Below are 11109 nucleotides of genomic sequence, written 5' to 3'. Positions count from 1 at the left end.
GTTTGTAGTTCAGAATAAAGCCAACAATTTAAAAGAAAACCGAGTTTATAGCAAAGAAGTCTGTTGATACGAAACATCATTCCAAAGTTTCTACGTCCTTTTCCCGCCGGTCTTAGGCTGGGCCCTGGGATGGCCTCTCCCCAGGTATCCGGCTCTCCGCTCCAGCACCTGAGAAATGTGAACTTTTCACATTCTCAGCGGTTGACTGCCGTGACAAGGCTTTCAGCTCCTTCCTAGGCAGGATTACTAGGAAAAATACTGGACACCTGGCCAGATGGGAATGCCTTATGTGTAAGGAAAGAAACGAGTGAGGAAATAAAGAGGAGAGACAGCTCAACAGTGACACCGGTTTATTCGGGACAAACCAGCGAAGGGGCCCAGCGGAGACTGAGACTTGTCTTCCACTTACAGCCTGGAGTAGATACAGGGGCATGAGGGAGTGGGGGGAGTTTTGCGGTTAGGGGATTGTCAATGAAAGGTTCTTTGGGTTGTCCCCTCTATTCTTTGAGGTGGTCACTATTCCATGTCCATCCAGGTGTTTTCAGTATTTCAGTCCCAGGCAACAATTTCCTTTATTTGTATGATGATGAAGTTTTATTGGGGGTTTCTTTGCATGATGATGTATTGTCTGGGGTTTAAAATCAGGCTGAGTCAGAGTGACTGTGAGGTGGCTCTTGTGCTAAGATGGAGGATATATTTCAAAATGGTGTTTACTGTATCTAGTTCTACCTTACATTATGAACAGTATTTTTTTTTAGTATGAATATACCCGCAAATAGTGCATGTTATTAGTTGCTATCAGTGCTGGGAATGGGGGAGCAGGGAAAGTTTGAGTGGTGGTGAATGCACAGCATTGTGAATATAATTAATGCTACTGTATTATACATTTAAAATGGTGAGTACTCAAATTTGTACTATAGAGCAAAGTATATGCACGTACTAATGAGTCTTAATGAATCCTACTATTATGTGTAATCACAGTGCACTGCACCAATAAAAGTTGTGAAAATTAATGTAACAAACCAAAATATTTAAATATGTGAGCTGTATAATATATGAAATATATCTCACTTAGGATGTTTTAAAAAATTAGTTGTATTGTTGTTTATCTGAAACGCAAATTAAGTAGGCTTTTTGCATTTTACTTGCTAATCTGGAAAGCGAGCTAGCTGCTTGTTCTTCGCTTGACCGCGCGGGGACGCTGTGAACAGCTCTGGCTCCGGGGTCGCGGCTGAGATTGGCCGCGCGGGGGCGCTGTGGGCGGCGGGCGCCCGGCCGGCGCGTCTTCCTCGGAGGCGGAAGGCGGAACTCCTGGAGCGCTTCCGCGTGTGTGTAGGTGCTGGATAGGGCGGGAGGTGGCGGCTCGGCATGGAGAATGGCTCCGCTCCTGCTGCAGCTGGCGGTGCTCTGCGTGGCACTGGCGGCCGCAGCCCTCATACTGGTGAGCACCGGGTTGGGGACCGGCGCGACCTGAACTCACGCCCTCCCAGAGGCTGCGGCTCCCAGGCGTCTCCTACTCAGCGCTGCGGGTTCCTGGACGTGTCCCTTTTCACCCTGCTTTCCCCCCAATTCCTCCAGGGCTCCTCTCCAGGATTTTCACCCCACCCTTCTTTTTAATACTTTTTATTTATCTTTACTTACTTAAGACTCTATTTATTTGGAATTATATTTGCCTGTGTGCCCGGAGCCTCGGGACGTGCCCACTCAGCCCGGTCAGCCTAGACAGCTGCCTTGGCCCTCGCCCACCCGGCCTGTCAGCTCAGACCTCTCCAAGGCCTTTCCCCCAGCCTGCAGTCTCTGCAGTTCGGCCCCACCTGGGGAGGTCTTGAACCCCCAGAAGGGTGCCATATGTTAAGGATTGGAATGATTCGATGGATCAAGAAGAACCTCTGGGAAGGCAGAGTGAGCAAGAGAAACAGGCCTTGTCTTCTCCTCTTCTGGCTATGGGTCCTTAGGTCCCAGAATTAGACACTTCAGATTTGCTGCCTCTGTAAACAGCAGAACAATAGAATTCAAACCAAGATTTCCTCTGCCATTAATCTGGAAGTATAAAAACATTGTAAACACTTGCTGATCTATAGAGAACAGAATACTTGCCAAGTGAACTCTCTTCCACATAATTTGGAATGAGCCTTCATCTAGTTAGTAAATGGAGAGTATTTCAGCATCCTTGGCATTCAGATCAGCTGCCTAGACAGCACTGCCAGGAAGGCCACTTTGCCATCTTCCCCAGAGGGTTGTAACCGGCCTCAGCCTCCTGCGTTGCCAGGATTACAGATGTGTATCATACATGGCTATTCTTTTGTATTGTTGATGACTGCCATTCTAACTGGAGTGAGATAAAATCTCAATGTAGTTTTGATTTGCATTTCCCTAATTACTAAAGATGTTTAACTTTTTATATATTTGTTGGCCATTTGTATTTCTCCTTTTTTAATTTTTTTTTAGTTATTGATGAACCTTTATTTTTTATTTATATATAGTGCTGAGATTCAAACCCAGTGCCTCACAAATTCTAGGCAAGCACTCTGCCACTGAGCCACAACCCCAGCTCTGTGTTTCTTCTTTTGAGAGATGTCTGTTTAGTTCATTTACCCATTTATTAATTGGGTTTTTGTTTTATTGGTGCTAGGTTATTTTAGTTCTTCATATATTCTGGATATTAAATCTGTGTTGGAAGAGTAGCCAGCAAAGTTTTTCTCCTAGTCTATAGGTTCTTTCTTCACACTCTTGTTTCCTTTCTGTGCAGAAGCTTTTTAATTTGATATTATCCCAGTTTACCTCCTTTCTTAATTATTTTAAACAAGCCCAGGATAAGAGCCTTCTTTTTATTTTTTGTTACTGGGGATTGAACCCAAGGGTGCTTTACCACCAAGGAACATTCTAAGTATTTTTTATTTAGAGACAGGGACTTTCTCAGTTGCTGAGGGTCTCACTAAGTTACCGAGACTGTCCTCAAGTTTGCAATCCTCCTGCTTTAACCTCCCAAATTGCTGGGATTATAGACATGTGCCTTCCACTATGCCCAGCTAGGAGCCTCCTTTAAAAAAAAAAAAAAAAAGTTATTGCAATTAGGTGATCACCAATTTTTTTTAACAATTATTTCATTATTTCAAATACCCTATTAATTCAAATGCCCTCTGTTGTCCCATATATGCTTCATTATAAATGTCTCAGTTCTGGTCGATATTCAACAGGGGCCATACATAGCACTTGACTGATGTTGCAAGGCTTTTTATTTACTAACAGTTTCTACTCCTTTTAAAAATTTTTCTTACTTTTATTGCTTTTTCTGTAGAACTTTTCACAGTATGGATTTCACTGATTGTATCCTCTTGGTGCCTTTTAATATCTTCCTGTGGCTACCGAATTTCCTGTGAACTGTTAGTTGGAATCTAGAGAACTGATCAAATGCATGTTAGAGTTTTTCAACAAAGAAAAGTGTGTGAGTGATGCTTACTACTTCCCCTGTTTCAGAGGCATATGATAGTTAGTTGTCTCTGGTGTTTCTAAAAAAAAAATGGTCAGTGGGTTCAGGTGTTGCTAGTTAAGCCCTCCAGTTATGAAATTTGTCATCAGTCTAATAATGGATTTAGTGGTCATTTGTGATCATTATCTAAATGCTTTATTTCACTGTGAGTTGCAAAGTAGAATACTCTAATTGTATCATTCTTTATTGATTACCTAGAATTTTATAATGAAAAGAATCTCATCTTCAGCTAGTTTTCCTGAAATAATTTTTATATATAAAAGATAAAGTTTTAAAAATTATGAGATGGTTTCCTGGCATCTTAAAGGTGACCATTTTTTATTTTTAGTTTTATTAGGGTTCATGATTTTTAAAACTTATCATGTGTTTTAATCTATTGTAATTATTATCCTTTTTTTTAAATATTATTTATTTATTTATTTATTTTAGTTCTCGGCGGACACAACATCTTTGTTGATATGTGGTGCTGAGGATCGAACCCGGGCCGCACGCATGCCAGGCGAGCTCGCTACCGCTTGAGCCACATCCCCAGCCCCTATTATCCTTTTTGATACTGAAATCCTCCCCTGACAGGCCAGTGGGAGGCCCTTCAAGTTGACTGACTCCTCTGTCCTTTTGGCAAAGTCCTTATAATTATTGATAGTCTTTGATTTTTGGCATGATGTGTTATTCTACAGTTGTACATTTCCTGTCCCAGATCTGAATCAACTGTTCTTTTTAGGAGCACTAGTTACTTTTAGTGAGAAAGTAAATTTAGAAATTGCAATCATGGCATTAGGGTACAAAGCAGGAACATTGTTTAAAAATATTTTTTAGTGATAGACACAGTACCATTTATTTATGTATTTATTTTAAAATATTTTATTAATTGTTGATGAATTTTAAAATTTTATTTATTTATTGGTATGTAGTTCTGAGAATCAAACCCAGTGCCTCACACATGCTAGGCAAGCTCTCTACCACTGAGCCATGATCCTAGCCCCCAAAGCAGGAACTCTTAACCATTAGTTTGGCAACTGTGCCTTTTCTTATTCTAATCAGAAGTATATTCAGTTTCAGTATGTACCTACTTCTGTGTCATAAGTGATCATCAAAGTGCAAATGAGTAGAATTCCAAAAATGTATAGATCAGTTGTTTTGAAAGCAGAAAATACACCAGTAGAAGCAATGTTATAAAAGTGGTTTATTTCCAAAGCTTGCTTCCTTTCTGGGCATGGTGGCCTACGCCTGGAATCCCAGCACTACCCTCAGCAATTCAGCAAGACTTTGTCTCAAATAATAAAAAGAGCTGGGGATGTGACTTGGTGGTTCAATCCCTAGTACAAAAAAAAAAAGAGAGAGAGAAAGAACCAAAACTAGCTCCAAAGTGCATGTGACTGAGAGTCTACAAATTTTATGCTTTACTCCAGAAAATGCTGTATTCTGAATTCAAATTTGGGATGAATATCAAAATACATTTTAAGCATTACTGGTCCCAACTGAGGGGGGATAGGGCATCTTCCCTTCTTGTTCTGGGTCTGTTTGGTCTTGGCTAGGAGGTCTGCCTTCATCTCACACATTCTGACTGCAATATGAACTTGTCCTCTGTTATGTATAGGCTCTGAATAGGGATGTCAGCTAGTATATGTACACACATGCATGTGCACTGAGGATTAGTTTTTAAGGCATCTACGAGTGCACTGAACTTCTTGTAGTGACTATTCCCTATCCGATCTGGTATGATAGAGGCCTACGAAATGAAAAGTGGGAAAAATAAAAACCTCCATGGGCTAGGGTGCAAAAGCACATGGGAGGCACCAGGTTTGATCCTCAGCACCACATAAAGACAAATAAATGAAAATAAATTTTTTTAAAAAACCTCTGAAAGCATTTGTGCCTTAGCATTGGAAAAAAGGAAAATCTTCAACTCGTAAGTAAAGGATTAATTAGGGTACTGCCATCTTATTACGGAATTACCTCCAGACCATTGTTAATGAACCAAATACAATGAATATTCCACCAAAATAAAAAACTCATGTAAATTATATATTCTATGGCAAATGCATATAAAAAATCAGCATCACATAATTTTTTAAAACATGTCTACTTTTAGATTTCCATGGTTGCATTTATAACTGCCACAAATGTGCCACTACTTCATCAACATGAAGAAGAGAAATTCTTCCTAAATGCCAAAGGTCAGAAGGAAACTTTGCCCAGTATATGGGACTCACCTACCAAACAACTTTCTGTTGTTGTGCCTTCCTACAATGAAGAAAAACGGTGTAAGCTTCATTTAACTTTTTTGGTAAGGGGAATTTGGGGGGGAAAGGAAATTTTTGAAGTGTTTTGAGTTTGCTATGTTTGCAGACATGGGCTGTGGTGAGTGCATTTTTGGTAACTATAGTTCAGAAGAAGGAAACGGCACCATGAGGTAGTGGAACTGAAGTGTTCTAGGAAGGTAGTAAGATGAAGACAGATATTACAGATGAGAATGACTCTGGAGGGACTGTGAAAGGAGTTATCAAATAAATTGGGACTTGTTCCATACATAAATGTAGTATGCTGGGGCTTGGTAACTAATTTTCAATTTTTTTTTCCTTTAAGTGCCTGTGATGATGGATGAAGCCCTGGGCTACCTAGAGAAGAGACAGGTATCTTACTTTCTTTTTCAGTTTGATGTTTCCAGTTAAAACCAGACCAAGCTAGATGCACCATGGGAGACAGTACTGGCCACATTGATCCCTGAACCACCTTCTGGCTCCCTCTGCTAGCCATCAGCAGTACATAGGAGGCCACCTCCATAGGCCAGCCAGGAGGTGACCCAGGACAAATCAGAAAGCTGAAATTTCTCTTTGTGTATCCTCCTATCCACTTTTTATCCTCCTGGTGATGTATCTAAAGTTAAGTGACAGTGCACATCTGCACATTTTGTATGACAGAACAATGCAGTTTTTACTTCCGTAACTTTTTAAAAAAGAGGTATGTTTTTAAAAGACTTCTTTTAGATTGAAATTCTTTTGTCTCTTTATTATTCTCTAAAGCTCCCCTCTCAGATATTTTCACCTTTTTTCTTCATGAAGATAAGAAAGTAACACATACCCTTTGTTTATAGCATTGTCTTTAGAATCCTTGGAAAGGCTAAGAATTAAGTGAGCTTTATAACTTGGTTTTTTGTTTGTTTTGTTTTTTATTGTTTTTTGGGGTTTTAGAAAATTCTTCATTTTGATTTACTTTGCTTTGGGAGTTTTTTGTGTAAAAGGAAGAAAGCAGACTTGTTAAAAGAAAGGGAACTATTACCTACTTAAAAATTAAATTTAGAGAAAAAAGAAAGCAGAGTGAGCCCTTAGTATGTGTGAAGTATCTACCTCTTCTATTACATATGATCTTTATGTCAGCCATGTGAATTAGAAAATGGGCCAAAAAGTTAAGGTGCCCATGGTTATAAGACTAAGGAGTGGTCCAACCGTTGGAATATGCTCTCTCCAACTTCAGTCTTCCTGGGTTTTTTCCCCATACACTTGTAGCCTCTCTCCAGTGGGCCTTAGCACCAAAAGTACCTGGCTTCTATCTGTACATATTAACACTAAAACAGTTGTTTCTTAGTTATAGTTTTATTAAAATTCTTGACTATTGTGCCAGTTTATTTTTTCTTCTTGCAGAAACAAGATCCTTCATTCACTTATGAGGTGATAGTAGTTGATGATGGCAGTAAAGACCAGACTTCAAAGGTAAATACATGTGCTCTTAAACTTGCCAGTAGGTAGAAAATCTGGGTTAATTTAGTACATATGAAATCTTTCTTTAGTTAAAGCTGTGCCTAATACTGTCTGATATTATAGCGTGGGAAGTAGGAAAAAAAAAAACAGATTTTATTTTATTTATTTATTTATTTATTGGTACTGGGGATTGAACTCAGGGGCTCTCAACCACTGAGCCACATCCTCATCCCTATTTTGTATTTTTGAGACAGGGTCTCACTGAGTTGTTTACCGCCTTGCTTTTGCTGAGGCTGCTTTGAACTCATGATCCTCCTGCCTCAACCTCCCCAGCCACTGGGAATATAGGCGTGTACCACTGTGCCTGGCTCAGATTTTATTTATGGAAAATACGCTTATTGTTCCACTGTTTCACGTGGTTAGGGAGGCTTTGAAGATCACCAGATAGGGAGGGAATATACCCAACCACAGTTCACTGTGGCCTCTTTGCCCACCAATTTGTACTTCCTTTTTTCCCTAAGTGTAATTTCTTTGTATTCCACCCTGACTTACAGATTTCTAAAGCTGTCATTACAAATAGGAACCTCTCCTCATATCTGCCACTGGGTTCAAGTATGCCCTTTGGCAGGCTCCATCATGATTTATCTCTGGGAGGTCTTACCTCTGGGAGATTTCCCTCTCATGTCTATAATCCTAGGACACTTATACCAGAGTTCATGAGCCAGAACTTGGAGAAAGGGCTACTGACTTACTTAGAAGCTTGGGAAGTACTTGGCAAAGATTTAGATCAGTTAGGATTCATTCCCTAGGGCCGCACACATTGTCACTGTGCAAGATTGTGGCCATGTCTGCAAGGAAAAAGGGAACATGCATTGTTAGGTGGGCAACTAAGTAATGGTAACTGTCATGGTGCTCCAGTAAGAGTACATATAAGGGTCCATGGCCACATTTGTTCGTTGAGAATATGCTCTCTCAGGCACTACAAATACAGCTGGCCCTTCATATCTGTGGGTTCCATGCCTGCAGATTCAACCAACCATTAATTTGAAAATACTTTTTAAAACTTGCATCAGGGGCTAGGGATGTGGCTCAGTTGTAGAGTGCTTTCTTAGTATGCTTAGGGCTCTGGGTTCAATCCCACCACACACACACACACACACACACACACACACACACACAAAATGCACCTATACTGAATATGTGTAGAGTTTCTTTCCTTGTGATTATTCCCCCCAAAATATAGTATAACAACTATTTTGCATAGTGTTTGCTTTGTATTTAGTACTATAAGTTGATTTAAAGTGTACAGGAAGATATGTGTAGGTTTTGTTCAAACAGTATGCCATATTATATATGGGATTTGAGCATCCTTGGATTTCAGTATCCTGGGAGGTCCTGAACAAATCCCTGTGGAAAATGAGGAATAAATGTATTAATCTTTGCCTTTAAGTAAGTCACTGCTGTGGAAGAAGACCTATTATGTGATAAGTAACAGTTGAATGGGAAAATACTTTTGGAGCAAAAGCAACTACAAAATTAGTGTTAAGATTATACTCTTGGGGAGGCTGGGACTATGGCTCAGTGGTAGCGCGCTTGCCTAGCATGTGTGAGGCATTGGGTTTGATTCTCAGCACCATGCATAATTAAAATAAATGTCCATCAACAACTAAAACATTTTTAAAATTTTTTTTTAAAAAATAAAAAAAAAAAAGATTATACTTCTTGGGGCTGGGGTTGTGGCTCAGTGGTAGAGCACTCGCCTAGCATGCACAAGGCACTGAGTTCGAGCCTCAGCACCACATAAATGTAAAATAAAGATATTGTGTCTACCTAAAACTTAAGAGTAAATAAATAAATAAAGATTATACTTCTTTTTTGGCTGGCTCACACCTATAATCCCAGCAACTCAGGAGGCTGAGGCAGAAGGATCACGAGTTCAAAGCCATCCTTAGCATTAACGAGATACTTAGCAACTCAGCAAGACCCTGTCTCTAAATAAAATATTTAAAAAGTCTGGGGCTGAGGCTCAGGGGTTAAGCACCCCTGGGTTCAATCCCTTGTACCAAAAAGGAAAAAAAAAAATGATTATACTTTTTTTTTCCTGGAAAAATTGAGGACGAGCATGGAAGCCAAGAAAAAGAACTGGTATTTGAGCTAAATCTAATCTGGCCTGACAGGTTGACATGAAGGAAAGCATGTTCTAGGGAAAGGTTTAAATATGTTCTGGAGACCTCAAAGCTGCTGATACACAAAGTGCTAATGCAGCAACATGGAGAGCTGAGGCTAAAAAGTTATGTGAGGCCCACATTGCAGAGGGTTTCATATGCCATGATTAGGAACTCCTTTTAAAAAGTAGGTCATCATGGAGACTTTTTGAACAGGGCTTCTAAGAACTGATTTATTTTCATATTAGAAAGGGGAGTGAATTAGGGAGGCAAGAGACATGGAGACTTCAAGGGATAGGATACTATGGAGTCAAGAGGCATTTTTTATTCTATTCTATTTTTATACTATTTTATTCTATTCTCAGTACTAGGAATTGAACCCAGGGGCACTCTACCACTCAACTACATCCCCAGTCCTTTTTATTTTATTTTGAGATAGAATCTTGCTAAATTGCTCAGGCTGACCTCAAACTTATGATCCTTCTGCCTAAACCTTTAGAGTAGTTGGGATTATAGGTGTCATCACCACACCTGGCTCAAGAGGCATTTTAGAATCAAATTGTAATAGATGATAGAATTGGAAAATGAGTCTCAGGTTTTTAACTTGAGCTAAATGATGATGCCATTTGCTTTATGAGAAATTTAGAATGAGCAAAAGTAGGAGCAGATGATTGAAATTCTGGAATTTTTGTATCTAATATACATCTAGGTGACAAAGGGAAGAAGTCTGGACTATAAACATGTGAGATCTTAAACATAATATAAGCAGTAATTAAACCCATGTTAAGTAATTAAACCCATTGTGCTTATTTGTTGAGAAGTGACCGAAGACTGCACATAAGCTATGCAGTTGTACAATGTAGGGTACTTAGGGGATTTTCAGCATTAAAGAAGCAAGCCACAGAAAAGAAGTTTGTGATGAAAACTGAAAAGTTACAGTTAGGGGAGAAGTGAAAATGCCAGATGAGAATAGCTTCTTAGCTGTCTACAAAAAAATGATTGTCAAAAGGAAAGGGGTCAGGGCGCCTTCAGTGGGACAACATTGGTAGAACGGGGATGTGGGGAAGCAAAGGGCATGAGCTATGCTATAACAGATGAAGAAATGCAGGTAGCAAATGTAGATTACTGTTTGACTTTTTTTGGCAGGGGTAGAGGGTTGGTGCTAATTAAACCAAGGACAAGCTAGGCAGGCACTCTACATGTGCTACATCCCCAGCCCATAACTTTGATTATAAATCAGAGTAATGGTAATTGCTTAAGTGAATAGTGAAATTTTAACAGTTAAAAAAAAATTTAGGATGCTGGAGGCTTAAGCAAGCTTGTGCAGGAGTCAGTGGAAAAGAAGAAATGAAAGATTTCAAAGAAAAGGACAAGTTATAGTGTCCTTTTCTTTCTTTTTTTTTTTTAAAGAGAGAGTGAGAGAGGAGAGAGAGAGAGAGAATTTTTAATATTTATTTTTTAGTTCTCGGCAGACACAACATCTTAGTTTGTATGTGGTGCTGAGGATCGAAACCGGGCCACACGCATGCTAGGCGAGCGCACTACCGCTTGAGCCACATCCCCAGCCCGTATAGTGTCCTTTTCTACTGAGAGGAATTTGAATGAAAATTGGGAGAGGGGCTGGGGTTGTGGCTCAGTGGTAGAGTGCTTGCCTAGTATGTGTGAGGCACTGGGTTCAATTCTCAGCACCACATAAAAATAAAATAAAGGTTCATCAACAACTAAAAAAAAAGTATATATATATATATATATATAT

The 11109-nt window shown here is 39.6% G+C and overlaps 1 protein-coding gene across 6 annotated transcripts in view; it reads left to right on the top strand.

The window, feature by feature from the left end:
- ALG5 (ALG5 dolichyl-phosphate beta-glucosyltransferase) overlaps nucleotides 1–11109 on the top strand; it is a 41373-nt gene that overhangs the window by 138 nt on the left and 30126 nt on the right. The window contains exons 1-4 of one of the 6 annotated variants that reach the window (XM_081310287.1): nucleotides 7–144; nucleotides 5583–5754; nucleotides 6077–6123; nucleotides 7132–7200. In XM_081310287.1, the coding sequence (XP_081166413.1) occupies nucleotides 130–144; nucleotides 5583–5754; nucleotides 6077–6123; nucleotides 7132–7200 (303 nt within the window). In that variant the 5' untranslated portion in view covers nucleotides 7–129. Of the gene's footprint in view, nucleotides 1–6; nucleotides 145–796; nucleotides 1442–5582; nucleotides 5755–6076; nucleotides 6124–7131; nucleotides 7201–11109 lie in introns of those variants that run through there. The other 5 variants (XM_081310289.1, XM_081310286.1, XM_081310288.1 and 2 more) reach the window with 5 other exon arrangements.

Source organism: Spermophilus citellus (assembly GCF_964194105.1).
Source record: "Spermophilus citellus genome assembly, chromosome: 1".
NCBI lineage: Eukaryota > Metazoa > Chordata > Mammalia > Rodentia > Sciuridae > Spermophilus > Spermophilus citellus.
The sequence above is the reverse complement of the archived record's forward strand: the minus strand, read 5'-3'. Positions and strand labels throughout refer to the sequence as shown.